The sequence below is a fragment of the Lissotriton vulgaris genome, chromosome 7 (genome assembly GCF_964263255.1).
Source record: "Lissotriton vulgaris chromosome 7, aLisVul1.2, whole genome shotgun sequence".
In the NCBI taxonomy this organism is placed as follows: Eukaryota; Metazoa; Chordata; class Amphibia; order Caudata; family Salamandridae; genus Lissotriton; species Lissotriton vulgaris.
This window is the reverse complement of record NC_141695.1, coordinates 242,407,109-242,427,585: the sequence shown is the minus strand read 5'-3', so window position 1 is coordinate 242,427,585 and position 20,477 is coordinate 242,407,109. Positions and strand designations below refer to the sequence as shown.

Genomic DNA, 20,477 nt, shown 5'->3' with positions numbered 1-20,477 from the left:
ATAAGTATAACTGTAGCCACACCCCAGCAGGATAACCCAGAGGCAGAGGTTCCTAAAAAAGGGAAAGAGACAAAACTATTTGCTCTATTCTTGAGGAAAGCTACCCTACAATCTCCTTCTCCGAGCTCTAGTCCAGTCCCGAAACTATCCAAAGAACCTTCATCAATATCAGTGTTGCCTGTACCTGCAATAGATTTGGTTTCTAATAATCAGGAGAAATCTCAATGCAATCCGGAACCTAATCATCTGACAACTTTGGAGGCATGTATGGGCTCAGATCTAAGTCATGGTGGGATGACCTCCTTAATTCCATTTAAGGAACCGACTACTCAAAGCGTGAACCAATCCCGGCTACAAGGAATATCAGAAAAAAGCGAACAGATTGCCTTCAATATTTCTGTAATCTTGACCATGACTCCCCAAGCTGAGATGCAGCCTCAACCTTGTGTACTACTGCAGGATCAGGTATCATCAAAAGGCTAGATATCCCCTGAAGAACAAATGGTCAGAAATATGGCTCCAGGTGCTGACACACCCCAAAAGGATCCTAGCTCAAGCACGGAGACTGTAGGCGAATATCAACTGAGGAATAAAGATATGCTGAACGTATTATTGGATGAAGTAGACTGAAATTGCCTCTGTGCACAAACGAGTAGGGAACATTGAAGGAACAATGTCATGTCTTCCTATCAAACTTCAGGAGACGGAAGCCAGAATCTCAGTTCTAGAGGACCAGATGATTACGGTAATTGGGGAAGTTAAAGAGGCAGTCAAAAATAAGAGCTATTTGGATAACAAACTCGAGGATCTTGAAAACCATTCTTGGAGGTCCAATCTCTGGATAGTTGGAGTCACTGAAGGCATCGAAGGCTCCCAAACCCTGCAATGGGTTGGTTAACTCTTATTAAGCAAAAGGTTCGTCCGGATTTTGTAGGAGATCTCACTATTACCAGGGTTCATCATGTCCCAGCTTATCTTTTGCCTAATTCTACGATGCCGCAGAAAATATTGTTACATTTTGCACACCATCGGGTAAAAGAAAGAATTTTGACAAAAGCAATTCAGTAGAGACAGTTTTTAGTAAATGAAACTGCTAAATGTCATATTGTCTCCGATATGGCTGCTGCTGCTGCACGTAGGAGAAAAAAGTTTGCTAAGATCCTTTATTTATTGAAAGCCAATGGTGCTCAAGCATCAATTGCTCATCAATCAAAATTGAGAGTTTTGGTCAAGGGCAAGTTCTTTATGTTTTCTGACCGAGATGAAGCCCAGGCCCTATTGAAAAAGATCTCACAAGGCTCTCTGCCCTAAAAGGAAAGGAAAGATTTAAATGTAAATTTATTAGAAGGAAAGGGTAGAGAGTTGGTAAGGCTTTTGGTAGGGCTTTCTGTGCCCAAAGGCAAAGTTTACATTTGATTTGTTAAATGGCAACAAAAGGGGTCTTCCTCTTTTTAATGGAAGATGCGCTTGATAGCATGCTAATTGATGACAGTGTTAAGATATTGTTGGGGGCACGGAGGCTGGTAGGGTCACTCGGGTGTAATCAAGTGACACCCAGGTTAGATGGGGGAGGGTGAAATGTGGCTTTTTCCACATTTCAGAGGGTGGGTTCTTTTTCTTAGGGTGGTAAGGGTGGTGGTGGGATTGGGATTATTGCAGTAAAAAGAGTAAGAGCAAAAGGTAAAGACATTACACAACTGAAAGCTTGAGTTTACTCCACAGTTAGAAACCTTGATAGAAAACAATCAATGTAAGATCCTATTAGTCAACGCTAATGGAATTCTAAATAAACAAAAATACGGCGCCCTTATAAAGTGGTGTTCTTCCAGGAGACACATTTAAAATCAAATTCTCCTAAACTATTTCGACCCAAGTTTTTTCCTAAAGTATTCTTTGCGTCAAACGTCCTTGCCATGAGAGGAGTTGCCATCTATTTCTCTAGAAAATGACCCTGGGAATTTTTACAAGTTCATAGGGATCCACAGGGGGGATTACAATCCATCGGAGGCAAGATGGCGGACGCAGTGATGTCTGAGTGAGGCAGGCTTTCTGTTGCTCCTTGCCGACAACCTTCCCCCACCTCCCTGACATTTTATGCTTGGAATCGGATTACACCTTGTTCTTTGGCTATGCTAGGTGATTACTCCCGATACCAACAGCTTCGGCACTTACAACAGACTTATCGTCATTCGGCTTACCATCTTAGCGCCCGCTCACTAATTTTGAGACACAGCTGTCTCCAGCCCATGCTCCACCCTGCTCTCCAGGCTCCGATACTCCCTGGCCAGGCAGCAAGCTATCTGAAAGACCCACACCGGATTGCGGCTTCATTATTGCATCCGGCGTGATCTGGCTCAATGGCTCCTAAGAATCCCACTGGCACTGCGGAAAAAGGAAAAGGCCCGTGTACTCGAGCAACAGCAGCCACAGTGACAGCAGCTGCAGCAGTCGCTATGGCAGGCGGAACAGGCGCAGACGGAGGCGTTCCCGAGGATGAGGCTTGTTTGGATCTGGTCTCCATTGGTTTGGATGGGAGTGGACCAGGAATCAGCAGCCCGGCGCAAAAAGTCAGATCCCTCTCCCTAAATCCGGGTAAAACTGCTTGTGAGGTCAGTCGCACCTGGCCCAAAATTCCAGGGATGTTTAAAAAGAAGACGCAGTTCAAGGGTAAGAATTCTATTCAAGATGTGACTATGCCCGAGATTGCTGTCTCACAAAATAATCAGCTCGACATTTTACAACAGGAAATGATAGAGGCATTAGCAAGTAATGGGATTAAAAACGCTTATGCTGTGAGTGTCGCGGGAACTGATGGAGATATCCCGGCTCCCCTTTTTGAAAACAATCTATCACAGATGGATGTAGCTACCTCTGGGTCCGGGACTGTGCAATAAATCGTATCTGATGTAGACACTGGGTACTCTGCTGGCAAATTTTATTCCATGTCAGATTTATCTAATCTATTGGGTACTGAGAGCAATGAAATTGATTTAGCTGATGATAGAAGCCTGACGAGCTCAGTTCCTTTGGAAGAGAATGAAGGTAGCTTCACAGAGGGAAATACAGTGCATAAGGCTACCCCCGCAGCACTACTGTCTGGACCACGATCATTTGCTATTGAGTACTTCGTAAATGATGGGTCTTCTACGCTGGCCCCTTCCCCGATTGAACCTGAGTCTTCTGGATCAACTTGCATAGCACTTGAATCTTTTGAATCTCAGAAGGTCTCTGAGAATGCTTCCTCTAATGCCTGCATCGACCATGAGACTGAGATTGTGCCTGAGACCGAGACTGAGATCCCCTTGGCCACAATTCCTCAAGCAATCCCAATGCATCGTGAAGAAACAAAAGCGGAGGCTTTGCGCACACAAGGAGCGGTTCGCAAACTTCAGAATACAGTACGCCGGGTCATTAAGTCAACTAACGAACTGTCTACTCGGGTTGCCGAGACAGAGGCCAGAATCTCTTCAGTTGAAGATGAAATGGTGCAACAGAAGACTAAAGTCGTCTCATTAACCGCCCTTAGAGATGATGTCAATTGGAAATTAATCGATCTTGAGAAAAGAGCGAGAAGAAACAATCTTCGAGTCCTAGGAAATCCTGAAGGGTCTGAAAGAAGCAATATTCAGCAGTATGTCCGAGAGCTATTCTCAGAAGCTTTTCCCGAATTAACACAATGGAGATGGGAACTGGAACTACAAAGAGTACATTGATTCCCCTTCCATAAACGTTCTGGTAACAGGCCCACTGAAGAAAAACTTAGAACAATTTTGATCTGTTTAAACAACTTCTTATCCCGAGAAGCTCTATATGACTTTGCCAGACCAGATCGTAAGAGGAAGGGGAAGGGGATTGAGTTTTTTGTTCGCCCAGATTATTGCCAGGCTACAGTTCAACCGAGGTGGCATTTTCGACAACTAATACCCCAGTTCCAAGCCAAGGGAGACTTAGCGTTTTTATTGAATGCTTCCAAGCTAAAGGTTGAGATTGCTTCTAGGGGCTTCTTAGATACAATGTAGCTTCATGATTCTGTTTCATTCTTTTGACCAATGTATAATCAGCTTTAATTATGCTATATGCTATGTTTTCAATCTCTTTTTTTGCTATAGGAGGTGGGGGTGCTCGGTGGGGTGGCAGTTAGCCTTCATCTCCATCACCTATGGGGACTGCTCAGTCCCTTTGTCTCTTATGGGTGGGTTTCAGGGTGGGTTGGGTGGTCTTTCAGGGGAGGAAGGGTGGGGTGGGGGGTGATGTGTGGGGCAAGGAATAACAGAGAAGGAATATTTAGTACAAATTATAGCCGAGATCTATTTGATAAGGATTCACTAAGTATGTATTGTTCTATCACCGTATTAGCCAATGTGATGATAGTCTATCTGGTTATCTGTGGTCTAATCTATTTTGAGAATGGGTAGATTCACTATATGTTCCTGGAATATTTGTGGGCTAAATGTTAGGAGGAAAAGGGGAATAATGGCCCAAATGCTCAAAGCTATGAACATTGATGTATTGTGCATACAAGAAGCCTATATAGCATGGAAGAATAAGAACTGGTTTAAAGATTTAGGCCTTGAACTAGTAGGTTGTACTCGGCAGGGTACAACTACAAGAGGTGTTGCCGTACTAAAAAGGGCTAGGGACAAGTAAGCGTGTTAAAGAAGACCCTTTGGGCCGGTTGGTAATTAGTGAACTATGTTTGGAGGACTCACCACTGACTATTTGCACTGTTTAGGGCCCCAATTTAGATGATCTGGATAAGTTGAATCAGCTGAGTGTAGAGCTAGCATTGTGGCCGTCCCCTCTAGTCCCCTCTAGTCTTATGCGGGGATTTTAACTTGCATTTGGATGGACAAGATGACATAACTAGTAAGTATGTTTATGGGGGAAAGAAGAAGCATGTTTTTAGGGCTACCAAAGGGATTATTAAAGAATTTGGATTAATAGTCAGAGGTTATTTAAAGGAAAGGGGCGCCCCAGGGCATTCTTTCTATTCTGCCCCGCATCAGAAAAACTTCCGCTTAGATTATTTTTTTGTAACTGCTGGATTTATCAACATTGGCAAAAATATCAGGTTTGAGATCCTCCCCAAAAATAATTTCTGACCATAACCCTATCATTCTTGACCTAGATATTAATCTCAGACCATTCCCCAGACCTTGGACTTTCGAGCGGAAACTACTATTCGATTCTTTATATGTTGAGCAGATGGGGAAGTGGATGTCTGAGTTCTTTGAAATTAATCATGGTTCTGCATCAGTAGAGATGGTGTGGGATGCTTTTAAATCAGGGATTAGGGGAGAAACATTAAGCTATTCAATTAATAAGCAACGCAAAATGCGGAAGGTAGATGAGATTAAGATGAGAAAATTGCGAGACATCGAAATTCAGTTGATGACGGCTTGTAGCAGAGGGCTAAATACTGATCAAATCTTAAAAGATCTAGCCATACAGAAAGCAAAATTACATCAGAACTTTGCTACAAAATTAGCTTTACATTTTGCAGCGTATAGGTCAGAGATGTATGAGGTGGGAGAAAACTCAGGGAGACTATTAGCGAAAAGACTCCGACAGAAGGAGGTGGCCACAAGAATAGATAAGATCTTGGACGATTCAGGGCAACTGCACGATAAACCTGCTGAAATACTGGAGACTTTTCGTGAATTTTATAGCAAACTATATACAGAGGATATTATTGGAGGTATTGAGGAAATGGTACCAGATTTTTGTGCTAGTATTGCAAATACCACCCTAACACGAGAGGAGTCTGAGCAATTAGATACACCAACTACCTGGGAAGAAATTGAGACATCCTTAATGTCATTAGCCCAGGCAAAGCTGTTGGGCCGGATGCCATCCCTCTGGAATTATTTAGGATATTGCGAACAGTGCTAAAAAAAAGGATTAACAAAAGTTTTTTTAGCAGCTCAAAAAGGGAAGGCATCACCCTCTTGCCGGGATTCAATAATTCAATCTTTCTTAAAAAGATTAGTCGCTGTTAATGCCCTCAAGCATCACGTCTGTCCGGCATTATTACACCGCTTGTGTCAAAATTCCAATATGGTTTTATTCCTACATGTCACACAGCTGATCATGTACGTCGTTTAATCACGTTTGTGGATTGGGCTCAAGCAACAAGCTCCACTATCGGTGTAACCCTGCTGGATGCTGAAAAAGCATTCACCAGGGTTTCTTGGGTATATATGTGGGAATCTTTAGTTAGAAAAGGATTTGGTCCAGGTATCTTAACAGCTTTAAAGACTCTTTATCAGTCCCCCACTGCTTCTATACGTCTGGGTGGTCAAACATTTTGCTCGATTCTCCTGCGGGACTCAACAAGGATGCGTGTGTTCACCTTTACTTTTTGCTTTTTACATAGACCCCTTTTTGAACAGGCTAAATCTTGCTGAAAATATCAAACCTATCCACCTAGGCCATATAGACTATCGAGCCCTCGCCCACGCGGACAATATAGTCATAGTCACAACAGATATAGGCACTACACTTCCTGCTATTAATGAACTAGCGGTCCAGTTTCTCAGGCTACAAGTTGAACTTATCCAAAACTCAGAACCTGATTGTTAGACGGGATCCACCTGCTAACATAGTCACCGTTCCTGAAGCTACCTATTTGGGAATTAAGATCTCACTCCCAGTTTCTAATATCCCAGAATTAAATATTAATCCAGCGTTGGCTAAAATAAATGCGACATTAGAGAGACTGGATCACCTCCACTTATCTTTATATAGTAGATCTAATGTGTTATAAATGCTGATCTTACCTAAACTTTTATATTTGTTCCGTACAATTCCCATTGAATTCCCTGCTGCCTCCCTTAAAAAATTAGAGAGGATGTCTTCTAGATTCTTGTGGGGCTATAAGCGACAACGAAGAGCTTATAAGAAGATGGCCCTCCCTAAAAAGCGGGGTGGATGGGGCATACCTTATTTCTTGTTTTACTATGTTGCTGCAGCTCTACAATTCATCAGTCCACTTGTAGTCGGGGATAGAGAGCGAATTCATCTGTGCAACACCCCATCTATTTATGAGCTTGCGATGGGTGAGGAGATAAAGGGCTGTCTGGTTAAAGTAGTTGAACCTAGCTACTTTAAGAAGACAAAATTAAAGATCTTAAAAGCCGTCTACACAGTTTGGAAACTGGTTAAGCGCCAGATGGGAATTTTAAAATTAAACGCAAATACACCATTTACCTCATCTGATTTATTACCTTTTATTTTTTGCGACCAAACTGTCACTAGGTGGAGTACTAGAGGAATTCGATGCTTAGGGCACTTGTTTATTAATTTACGAAAAATTTTGGTTTACCGAAAAAATATTTTTTAAATTTCTGCAAATCCGTAGTTTTCTACAGACTTTAGGACCTGGTTTAGAACATCAAATGACTAAAATTCCTCTTATCGAGAGCATGGCCAATTTTACTCCTATCTGGTTCATGAATTTATTTTCAGATGATTTGGAAAGTTGCCAATTGAAATGGGCAACTAAGCTTGGGATAGTCGAAATTAAAATTGCTGAATCTGTTATACTAGCCAACCGAGTGCTCTTTACAGGAATGATGCGCTCACAGCATTTCATGGCCATACACGATCTATAATATACTCCCAGGAAGATCTCTAAATGAAGCTTGACCACACGGACAAAATGTAATAGGTGCGGACAATTCGCTGCTGATGCTGTACACATGTTTTTATCTTGCCCCAAACTTTCTGCATTTTTTTTCTTATTGAACAGTTTTTGTATGTAGTTTTTGGGCACCTGATCAGTATAGCTGGCGAATTGTTGTTAACTGGTTGTGGTCTGGGAACTGTGGGCCAGTTAAGAGCTAAGGCTACGGTATGCTTTATTTTTATTTGCATGACTGTAGTACAAGCATATTTTACAAGAGAATGGATTAATCGTGATCCGCCCTCTTTTTTTAGTTGGCGTGAAAGATTATTGATGATGTATATTTTGGAACTTGCTATTTATAAAACTAAGGGAAGCAGGAAGAGGGCTATGGGAGCAAAGATATGGGCACCTATTACGGACTGGAGTTAGGAAATGTTACAGATGTTATGTATACTTTTGCTTTGTCTGTCCGCTTTGATGAATTGACCTTTGTTTTGTAATGCTGTGATAACATTTAATCTGCATACTCTGTTTCCTGGTATAAAATTGGTAAAATAATAATAATACAAAAAAAATGGAAGAAAAAAGGGATCCACAGGGGAGATTGATATAGGTGGCGGCAAGGTTACAGGGGAAGATCATGAATTTTATAAATTACTATGGTCCGGTCTCAGATGACATTTCCAGTCTAGAGGAGATTTTAATTTCATACACGATTTAAAAAAGACACTTATAAAAATAAAAAACAACTGAAACCAAACACCAAACAAATTGTGGAGGCCATTAGGCTAGAATATCAATTAGCAGATCCCTGGCGAAATAGCAATCCTGACAAAACAAATTTTACCTGTTATTTGCATCATTTTCGAACTGCATCTCAAATTGATTTTTTTCTTATATCAAGATCTCTCCAGGTCTCTGAGGTAGATGCCGGGTGTAATCCTTTCTCGGATCATGCAAAAGTTGAGCTTGAACTTGTACTTGGGGGGCAGAACAGAGAAGGGTCCAGGTGGCAGCTGGCCGTACTCTGCTCCAAGACAGGATTGGGTGACGGGCTTTAAAAAATGGATCTCTGAATATTTCAAGATCAACGAAAATACTGCGGAGCCTTTTTCTGTGTGGGGCTGGTTCAAGGCGGCAGCTCGCGGTCAACTCGTCTATACGGCTGCCCAGTCAAGCACTCGGAGGCTTAAAATAGCCGAGCTACAAACTGCAGTTGAAAAAGAATATGCCTTTCAGCTTCAGCAGTATCCCAACCAACTTGAGCAGGCAAGAACAGCTCTGAGGTACTTTTTGTGTTGGAAGAGATTTGCAGTTCTAAAATGTACTAGAAAAAAGTTTATGAAGATAGCCAGCTAGTAGGGAAACTTTTGGCTAATGCAACAAGAACAAAACAGATAACTGGATCAGTCAATTAGGATCTGATATAAATTCTGCCAAAATATTGACTTCTATTAAAGTAACAGCTGGGGTAAAAGCATGTGGACAGGATGGCTTCCCTATTGAATTTCATGAAAACTTTTCAAAAGAATTGATTGCACCTTTGAAAAAACTATTTAATTATATTAAACAGAATGGTTTGGTTCCTACAATTTTTAAAGTAGTGATAATCGTGTAATTTGTTAAAAAAGATAAAAGTCCTGAGGATATTAACTCCTATAGGCCCATTAGTCTTTTGAATTCGGACTATATGATTTTAATGAAAGTATGGGCTAAATAATTATTATTTGCTGCCTAGGAGGTAATTCATAGAGAACAGACCGGTTTTATAGCAGGCAGATCCATGGCGGCTAATACCGAGTTTTTAATACAAGCCCTGGATTATTTTAATATTAATTTTACTCCGGCATGTATTATAATGGTCGATGCTGAGAAAGCATTTGACCTAGTTAATTGGAAAACCAAGGTTTTTGCCCTTGGTCAATTTCATTTTCCATCTCAGGTCATCGATATGCTACGAAATATTTTCCAAGGGGCCTCGGCCCAGGAATCAATTCATGCGAAACGGGCAGGATCTATAAAAAGAAACCGGGGGACTAGACAGGGTTGTCCACTTTCGCCATCACTTTTTACTGTTTTTTATAGAACCATTAGTAATTAAAATGAGAAATAATGCTGCTATCCAAGCCCCCATCCCCAATCCTAATAAAACGGAAGTCCTTGCCCTCAACACTGATTTAAATCTTCTTCCATCTAGTTTGAGGGTTCAAGCCGCAAAACAAGACCCAATTAGATACCTTGGGATATTTGTAACTAGCCAGTACCATCAGCTATATCATCAGAATTATACAAGAATGAAAGATAAAATTAAGAGACTCTTGGATCAGTGGCTTTTACTCCCCCTTTCACTAGTAGGCAGGGTTTCATTAATTAAAATGTCTATACTACCACTGCTTACATTTCTTTTAAGTAATGTTCCTATAAAAATGAACCTGTCCTTTTTTAAAGAAATGGAAATGATGCTTATAGGATTTGTATGAGGAAAGAATGTACCTAGGGTCAAGCTGTCAGTAGTCCAATTATCTATTGCTCAGGGGGGCCTAGCTTTGCCACATTTAATAACTTATTATGAGGCTGCTTTTTTAGTTATAGTGGTGGGATTGATGGGATCTACAGGTATTCGAGATAGCTTCTTTTTTGATAAAATGCTCCAAAAAATGTGTTCTCACACTCAAGTGTTTTTAAAAACCTCCAAACTTCCCAAAACACTAGATATAAGACCTTAAAGGAGTATTCTTTTAGACTTCAGTCCTTTTTCAAAAATACGGGATCCTCTGGTATGCAATATTTGAGATTAAGAGAGTGTGCCAGCCTTGGCCTTCAATTTAGAGAAAGCCATCCAACAAATTGGGAAAATTGTGGGCTACGGGAGTTAAGACATTTTGTTATTCAAAACAGGGTGATTTCCTGGCAAGAAGTGATGTCAAGGGCTGAGAACCCTAGGAGACCTGTCTTTTTTTAATATCTGCAAGTTGTTCACTTTATTTAGTGTGTTTTGTATATATTTAGTGTGTTTTGTAAAGCGCGCAGCTACCCCAACGGGGTGTCACAGTGCTTCTTGCATATTTGCTGAGTCTTACGCAGATGAGTTTAGCAGAAAAGGAATGTTTTTAGTGCTTTGCGAAATGGTAGCTCCTCCTGAATCATTCAAATAGAAATGGGGAGTTTGTTCCATTGAGAGGACGCACATACCTGGAACGTTTTTCCCCCAGATCAAACTTTTTTTAATCTAGGGGTAGACAGCAGACCTTTAGAGTTGGATCGAAGATGTCTGGCATTGCTGTAGGGGCAAAGGCAGGAAGATAGATATGCAGAGCCCTTTCCTTTGATTGCGCGGTGAGCCAAGGTAAGGGCTTTAAATTCTACTTTTTTTTGGACTGGCAACCAATGTAGCCTACGTCGATGTGGCGTGATGTGCTCACGTAGAGAGAGGCCACAGACCAGCCGTACTGCAGCATTCTGAACAGTCTGAAGCTGATGACTGAGGCCAAAAGCAAGTCCAAGATACAGGCCATTGGCATAATCTAAGTATGAAGTTATTAAGGCCTGGACAATGGTTTTCCTGGTGTTACTAGGAGAAAGTTGATACATTTTTTGATCATCCTGATTTTTGAAAAACACGCAGCAAATACCGTCGTGTCCCATCTGATCCCCAAGATTTTTACTGTTTCCTTAGGGGAAGGGCCGGCACTTAGATCCAGTGGCCACCAGAGGTTCGAATCCAGAGGAGAAGATTGATGGAAAAAGAGTACCTCAGTTTTTCCTGCATTCAGCCGAAGGAAATTGTTATCCATCCAGCATGCGATGTTTCGAAGACAATCTTTCAGTTGGTCAAAAATGGTCTGGGTGGGAGTATCATAAGAAAACAGAAGCTGAATGTCATCAGCATACAAGGTTGCCTTAATTTCTGACTGAGCAATAGGCTCGGCAAGCGGGGAAAAATAAACATTAAACAAAAGGGGACTCAGTGAGGAGCCCTGGGGGGCTCCCCACTTTAACGGACAGCTATTAGAAGTGTAGGGGGAGGTGAACACCGCCTGTGTCCGATTAGATCGAAAGGAGGATAACCAGTCCAAGGCCGTACCCTGAATACCTTTAGACCGAAGGCGGTCAAGCAGGACGGGGTGAGAGACGGTGTTGAATGCTGCCGAAAGATCAAGCAGCACCAACACCACTCTCGAACCCCTGTCCAGCTTCCATCGCACGGAATCAGCCATCTCTATTAAGGCAGACTCTGTACTACAACCTAGTCTGAATCCATGTTGCGAGTCATGAAATGAAATGAAAAATTCCACTTATATAGCGCATAACTGCCCGGAGGCCTCGCAGCGCAGAGTCATGGAATAGGCCATGGCTTTCAATAAAGCCTGCTAGTTGCTGATGGACTAGCTTTTCAGGAACCTTGGCTGGGGCCGGCAACAGGAAGATGTGCCTGTAGTTGGCCGGTTCATCTGGGTCTGCGTTGATTTATTTTAGAATAGGAACTAATTGGGCATGTTTCCATGAATCCGGAAATATGCCTGTCCTAAGGGAGTCATTCCAGATGCCATTCAGTATGGGATTAAGGAGGGGGGCCAGTGCTTGATACTGTTTGGCCAGCCAAGGGTCAAGTGGAGAGCCTGATCTAAATTTTGAGAGTTCTGCCAAAGAGCGATCTAGAATGATCTCCTCAAATTCTAAAAAAGCAGGGGTAGATACTGGGTAATCCGCTGGTTTTTCTATAGAACCTGGATTAATACCGCAGGGAAAGGAATCATAGATGGTTGCAATTTTTTCCTCGAATTAGTCAGAGAGGCGGGTACAGAGGGACTGGTACACCGGGGATTGACTTTTAAGGGCCATAGGGTCGGTAAACGTTCTAACTGTATTAAAAATTTCCCTAGTAGTGCCTTGTGCTTGACTAATTTTCTGCTCCAAGTGCTTCCTTGTATGGACAATTATCTTCTTCCGGTATTCTTTAAGAGCTGTTTTATATTTCGGTTTACCATCTGGGGAGTACGAATGTCTCCATTGTCGTTCCAGAAGTTTGCAAGCAGATTTACACTTGCGTAGTTCATCAGAGTACCAAGGAGCGGAGGGGGCAGCCCGAAAGGTTTTATTAGGCCTCATAGGGGCTATGGAATCAATGGCAGAGGAAATCCAGTTGTTAAAATTAATCAAACGGGAGTCCAGGTCAGATGCATCTTTAGGGGCGGCGGTTGGGAGGTGTTTGGCTAAACTATCTGGAGTGATCTTACTCCAGTTACGGCAAGCTGTCTTGGCCGGTATCCTCAGTCTTGCTTGGTGAGACAGACAGATAGAGAATGGGATCAAAAAGTGGTCAGACCAGATCACTGGGTAGGGCTCGCTAACGGAAATGTCCGCCAGGTTTGAGCAGATAAGATCGAGTGTATGTCCAGCCTTATGGGTAGGGAGGGAAACCAATTGGTTTAAACCACCATCCATTAAGGTTGAAAGAAAATTAAGGCTGGGAAGATCAGAAGTAACCTCCGCATGGAGGTTAAAGTCGCCAAGTAGAGTGAAATTTGCATAGCGGAAGGTAGCCTGGAGCACAAAGTCCAAGAGAGCGGGAAGAAAGGATACCTTGGACTTAGGAGGGCGATATACTAAAAGGCCCGAGTATGTGATATTTGGTGCCAATTTAATACAAAATAGTAGTGCTTCTATAGATTCGATTTGGGCATAGGAAAAAGAAGAAATGGTCCATTGCGACCTATAGATTATGGCTACGCCACCTCCATGGTTGTGACTTTGCCTATTAGCACACAGAATGTTATAGTTAGGGGGAATAGCCAAACACAAGGCTGGGTTAGATTCATCACCAAACCAAGTTTCCGTCAGGAAAAGAAGGTCCCACTTGTCGTCTGTCAGGGTCTGAGCTATATCAAGCGAGTGTTTCACCAAGGAGCGGCAATTATTTAAGCCCGCCTTAAGAGTAAAATTTTTCTTTTCAGGATTGGGCCGGACTGATACCAGTGAGAGTGAACATAAAGTCGCGGGATTACCTGGTTCCTGTTCAAAATTACGGGGCATGCACGGGTAGGAGGAAATAATGAGGTCTGATGGTCTTGAGTGCAAGAAAGCACAGAGTTTGGGTATTAACAAAAGTAAAGTGTCCCTACCGTAGCAGATGATAGATTGGGAGCCAGATCCCACAGTGTTTCTGGCCACGGCCGCGTAATGGTCACGGACGGGCGCAGGTGGGCTGGACTCTGGCGTGACTCTGGCTCTGATACGGCGCGTCCGCTGACCGCGTCCGCTGCACGGAGGCATACCCGTCTATTTTATGCGCTGGAGACTAGAGCGCAGAAGGTGTAGCCTACCCCCAAGATGGCCGCTGCTCTAATCCGAGGGCTGAGGTGAGGTCCGAGTGTGTCAGCGCCTAACTCTGCTGATCACGGGAGTATCACCGGACTGTCACAAATGATTGCTGGGAAGGGGCCGACGAGTGTCCTCAAATTAAAAAAAAAATATTAATTGCCTTTTTGATATTCCAAATGAACTTTTGGTAGCCCTTTATGGGGCCAAAGTGCCAAAGTCAACGGCATAGGGAACTGGTATAGGCTGATACATCGCCAGGGACAAGTGCCACTGATAGAAAGCCATCTGGGTGAAATAGGTCATACGACACAATGTATTTTTTCCTTAAGTGTCAAACAATGCGATACCCCTTTGGAAATTTCAAACCCAGGCATACACTAAGCTCAAGCAACATCCATACAGATAACTAATATACTGACAGCAAATAGCAGGCAACGGAAAATGCAGAATTATTAAAATGCGAAAAAGGTTTGTATATATATATGTGTGGTAAAACCATACAATTTATTAAAACAAGTTAAAACCAACTCAAGCTTATAGGTCGCAGTCAGAGCAATAATACATTTAGAAACACAAATACATTGACAATATACATAATAACAAAACACATAATAGTTAAAAACAATCCTAGGGACAGAAAAAGAGAAACAACAGTTCCTAACAGCTATGGGAGCACTACAAAGGTATACTGGAGATCACTCCTGATTATCAATTATGAATCCTGTATCAGGTTTGTTGTCTCCCAACCGAACTCAAAGTAGTTCTCCCTTTGTGTATCAATGCATTTCGGTGGGCAATTAATTTTTAGCCGAAACCTTCCTCAGGATAATCGATAGAACCATCCCATTACAACAATAAAAACCTTTATTATTCTGTCCCTAGGATTATTTTTAACTAATATGTGTTTTGTTATCTGTATGGATGTTGCTTGAGCTTAGTGTATGCCTGGGTTTGAAATTTCCAAAGTGGTATCGCATTGTTTGACAATTATCATTTGGTACCCTGCTCCATTGGGATTAGCCTAAATTGTAGATCCCTAGTGAAACATAAGAGGGAAATAATTGACCTCCTTGTCTTTGAGGATCCTGCAGCTCTATTCCTCACCGAGACATGGCTAAAAGATCATTCTGGCCCAGACATTGCTGCTGCTCTCCTTGATAATTACACATATGTTGGAAAAAATAGAGCCTTGAAAGATGGTGGAGGAATAGCTATAGTTTATAATAGACGGTACCTTTGCAAATGGGAAGACATTGTACTGCCTAACTGTGAGGTGGGTCTCTTTAAGCTTTCGTTGTCTCCCAATTTTACCTTCTCCGGATTGCTCATTTATCGTCCCCCCGGACCAGTGAGTGCTTGGGCCGCCTCTCTTCCTGAACACATAGCACCTTTTATCCAGAACTCCACTAACTTTTCAATTCTTGGTGATCTCAATTTACATCTAAATGATCCCTGTTGTTCCATTAGTAGCAACCTTTTACAGGATCTGGCTGCATTAAACATCACTCTACATAACTCGGGTCCCACGCATATTGCAGGACACCTTCTCGACCCCATTTTTTCCAACTTAGAAACTATTGATTGTGAGACCTCATTACCAATCTTATGGTCTGACCACTTTATGGTAACTTTTTCGATTACCATTGGTAGCCAACTCAACATCCCTCCTAAACCTACTGAATCTAGACCTTCTAGAAACTGGAACAAACTAGACATAAAAGAATTCAATCTCCGTCTTGAGAACACTAGACCTCATATGGAAGGTAACTGTACTAAAGCTGCTGAGGCTATTAACGCCTGGCTAGTAATGGCTGCAGATGCATGCTTACCCCAACGCATGCAAAAACATAATCTTCACCATCCGCCCGCACCCTGGTTTACAGCTGCCTTAAAAATAGAAAAAAACCATCTGTAAAAATCTTGAACGCAAATGGCGCACAAATTATGACCCTTGTTCAAAACAAATTTACAAAGCTGCTCTAAATACCACTCTTTATGTAAAATTGCTAAAGTTGAACATGTTAATACAACCATCCTTGAAGCACAAAACCGCCCTAAAGCTCTCTTTAAGGTAGTACAGAGTCTGTTGGGCGCTTTGTGCCAACCTAAACCACCATGCCTAGACACATTAGCCGAATTTTTTATAGCCAAAATAGATACCATCTATTCCAATTTTGAGAAATCTGTCCCCTCCCCTTCGCTGTCTTACCTACCCGCCCCTATTCCACTCTCTGAACAACTGACACCTGAGGACCTGTCTCTTACTTCAGGTCAAATGACTCCTGTCACTCCCTCTGAACCCACAATCTCCTGCAATCCCAGAATTCTCCGAGAAACCAGTTCTCCTGTTTCTCCCTTGATTGATACTTGGGAGCCATTTAACATCACAAATCTCTCTGATATTATTTGCAAACTTAAATCTGGTTCTCCATTGGATCCCCTTCCTCCCCATGTACTTAACAAACTGGATCATTCTTCTCTTGCACTCATTGTGGATCTTCTCAACACCTCCCTTAAAACAGCTTCAGTACCCTCCGCATGGAAACATGCAATGATTGTGCCCCTGTTAAAAAAGCCTAATGCAGACCCTAGCCTCCCATCAAATTTTCGCCCAATTTCACTTCTTCCGGTTTTTTCTAAAATCATGGAAAAACACATCAATTCCCAACTGTCAACCCATGTTGAAGCAAGTGGATTATTACATCCTTCTCAATCCGGCTTTGGACGTGGCTTCTCGACTGAATGCAACAGCAAAAAGAACTGCAAATATTACAAAGTGCAACAGCCGAGAAAAGTGCTAATACTTCTAAGTTGCAACCACAGAGAAAAAGTGCTAAGGATTCTGACAATCCAAATCTTCTATACATGTTTTTCAGAGGGGGTAAACCACACCAAATCCCTTGACTATTACGTTAATCTGTGAGATTCCAAGGAAGAAAATGTTTACCTATCTGAAGGCTTTATTACAAAGTAATAACAATCCACCCTTACATGCCTATTGATTTTAATAAATATTTTTCACACTTAATATGTCAGGTCTACTGCCCTTTATCATAGCGTTTCATCATAAACAATCTGCTCTAAAACTTTCATCATTGACTTGACACCATATCCAAGTCAGACCTACTGTCCTGGCCATATGCCTTTCCACAAAGCAACCATGAGGCATACCAAAATACAATTAAAATTATGTACAACATGCAATTGTCAAAACAATATATGATTCTTACTATTAGAGCCTAATAAGGGTTATGATAGTGCAAAATATCTATTCCCCTGGTTTGTTTGGGTAGGACACCAACACTTAAACCCTTGACTTCTATGCTAATTTGCTTGATTCATTGTAACAAAAGACCTACAGGCTTTAGCACAGTGTAATAACAATTCAACTGTTAAAGTGTGGTACCTTTAACACATGTTTTTAACAAGAGGTACGTGGGCGCTACTTGCCATGTAATAACTTTTCCTGTTAAGCAGTTCAAACCTAACAAATCTGACATAACTTTTCCCAGTGAACCAATAAGGCATCTTGCCTTTACCAATGGCATGGAGCTATATGCAACACAGGTCTACTGAAGTGTGCATAAACTGGCAACCATCAGGCACACATATATACAAATATGTACAAATTGTAGCCTCTCTCAATGGGGCCTAACAAGAATCATCACAGTGAAATTGTAGTTCCAGGGACTATTAGAATGAGTGACCAACACCAAAGCCCTTGTCTACTATGGTTATCTGTGAGATTAAATGTAACCACACCCTTGTCTACCCATGTAACATAATGTGATAACAATCCACTCTTAGAGGTCTATTGACTTGAACAAATGATTCTCATAGTAAATAAACCAGGCCTACTGCATTTATCATAGCATTTCCTAATAAACAGGCCAGACCTATGGCATTTTGCAGATCATTTCCGTACACTCCAATTGAGCATACAGCACAAGGCAATCATCAGGCATACAGTCATAAAATTGCAAAAGTATACAACATCACAATTGGCAAAGTAAACTAATATGTCTCCTAACAGGGCTTGGCAAGACTGTCATAGTGTAAAACTTCTACACCCAAGGTGGCAAGGGTATGCCCAGATGTGGGTACTGTGTTCATTGTGCCACTGGAACCGAGCTGCATGGGACTGAAAAGGATCAATCCAGTCAAAGCTAGTCTTGGGTTGCTTGTGTTTTGGTTCCTGAAGGACCTGGCCTAGATGATCAGGTTGGCTATTCCTATTGGAGAAGGATCTGAAGTTGCATGGGGGGGCATAAGAAAAGTTAGTTGTCAGTTGGAATGCTACCCGAGCGATTGCCAGTGGTTATACAAAATGCAAGAGTACTTCCCATCATTTTTTGTGCATTTTATTGACTCTGCCAAACACCATGTTGCTTGTAGGACCTGTTATAATCATTTGATGTGTCTAATATTCATTAGGAATTGTGCTACATGCTATAGAAAGTGCCCTATTTATAGAGATGTACGTTTGAGATAAACAGATTCACACAGTCTAATTCACAAAGTTTTAGTGAGTAGTTGAGGCTTACTCTTAACCATATAACTCTCTGTAAAACCTGTATGTATACATCTTCTTAATGTTGAGAATGAGGACTCTTTCAAACCAAGCTTAGTAAACACCACGATGTGTCTGTAAGGCTGCCAGGAATTTTTGATATTTAGTCAGAAACAGTATCAAATTGTTATAAATTGTTATAAAAAGATTATCTGCATCAGATTAATTATATGATTACAAATAATACAATCATGTAATTACATTTTTAATACTAGGAATATTTACTCACCTCCTGCACAGATCAGGAACAGATTCAGTAAAAATGGCAAGACATCTTGATTGAGAGAATAAGAGGATAGTATGATTACAAGAAAGCTACTTTAAGACATATAAAAACAATACAACATTTCTTTGCATTTTTAGGTGTAAATTGTTTTGTCGGTTACATGTTATAAGTAGATGAACAGTTTTAATTCATGAGCAGCTTCATGAACAGGCGGTACTAGTTCAGCGCAGAGTAGAGTGCCTTCACCATGTAAAGGGCAATCCTTTAAGTAACACTTCTGGTAATTGGAGCATTATTTTATATGTCAAATACAATAGGAGAGCGAGGGAAAGGAAGGGCTGCATCTGTATCCCCACTGCTATATATATCAAAAACAATGATGGACAAACCCAATTTATGCATTATTTTATATGCACAGCTCAGAAACAGAAACCCAGCTGAGCTGTGGTGTCTGAAAATCAAGGTCCAAATTGGAGAAATATTGTTTTAAATGAAGTCACTTTACAGCCTGCTGACACTTAATATATGCTTTCCACTTAGTGAGGGAAGCTGTTTATGAAATAGCCCTGTATGTGCAGATACATTGTTGTAAAGATATGCAACCATAAATATATGCAGGAATCAAGCATACTTTAGATTTTCCAAATGCCTTAATGAAGTAAAATCTACATTTTATTAAAGCCAAGGAGTGAAGTATTTTACTCTGTATTAACCTCTTCGGTGTTCATGACGAGACCAGCTCGTCATGAGCCACAGTGGAGCTGTGCTCATGACGAGCTGGTCTCGTCATAATAGCTGCGCTCCGCCCACTCGCGATTAATTCCCCGCCTGTGCAGACAAATTATTCAGTGGGTGGAGTTGTGTCGAGACCAGCTAATCATGAGCACAGCTCCACTGTGACTCATGAAGAGCTGGTCTCGTCACGAGCACTGCGGCGCCACTCTCACCCCCCTGCCCACCCCGCACCGTGGGGGAATTACCCCTGCAGGGAAGGTGTTAATTGAATAGCAGCGTTCAAGAACAAATAGAAACTATAGTTAACCTAAGGTCATGAACCAATCGGAAAATAGGAAGGAAAATGTATGACAGAATGTACTATAAAAGAGCATCAATCACTGGTGAGCTACAGATACAATATCTTTCACTGATCTCAAGCAGCCTTCTTTTATCTTGCGGGAGAAGTCGGACTTTGGTATTGTGAAAATAAGGGAACTTATAGCAAAAGCCAACATAGTAAAAAGTTATTGATTTAGTTCTTTAAAAAGTATTTTCCCTGCCACTAGATGTGAGGAGGATGCCATAACAGCACAATGGCTTAACGAAATTTCACTCTTTGAATGATGAATCCCAGATCAGTAAAAGGAATCTAAGAAACTGCTATGCCCTAGGAATGACTTTATTGTTAAATACTGAAAATATGGAAGGGAGAAAAAAAACATTATTAAAGAAAAGGTGGGATAGTACTCACCTATGTGTCTAAATTGTATACTTTCCTTCAGTAAGGAAAATCTACATTTTATATGAAGACAGAATGCTCCTATTATGCAAAGGAAGCCTTCCCACAACTAAGGAAACAGTTGCAGTAAATGATTTACCATAAGAATTAAAAAAGAATTATAAATTGACCAACCTTTTGATCTGAGAATGTTTTCTAATCTTGACCCTGCCCAAAAGGCCTTGGAAGCCTTTGCTCCTCTTAAGAAATGTGCTCCAATAAAGGAATGATCATTACC

At 41.4% G+C, this 20,477-nt stretch overlaps 1 protein-coding gene across 1 annotated transcript in view; it reads right to left on the bottom strand.

The window, feature by feature from the left end:
* The window catches only part of LOC147701288 (uncharacterized), a 510,654-nt gene that overhangs the window by 275,007 nt on the left and 215,170 nt on the right, over positions 1-20,477 (bottom strand). Inside the window, exon 3 of the mRNA XM_086928611.1 lies at positions 18,748-18,792. Coding sequence (XP_086784737.1) covers positions 18,748-18,792 — 45 coding nt within the window. The remainder of the gene's footprint in view (positions 1-18,747; positions 18,793-20,477) is intronic.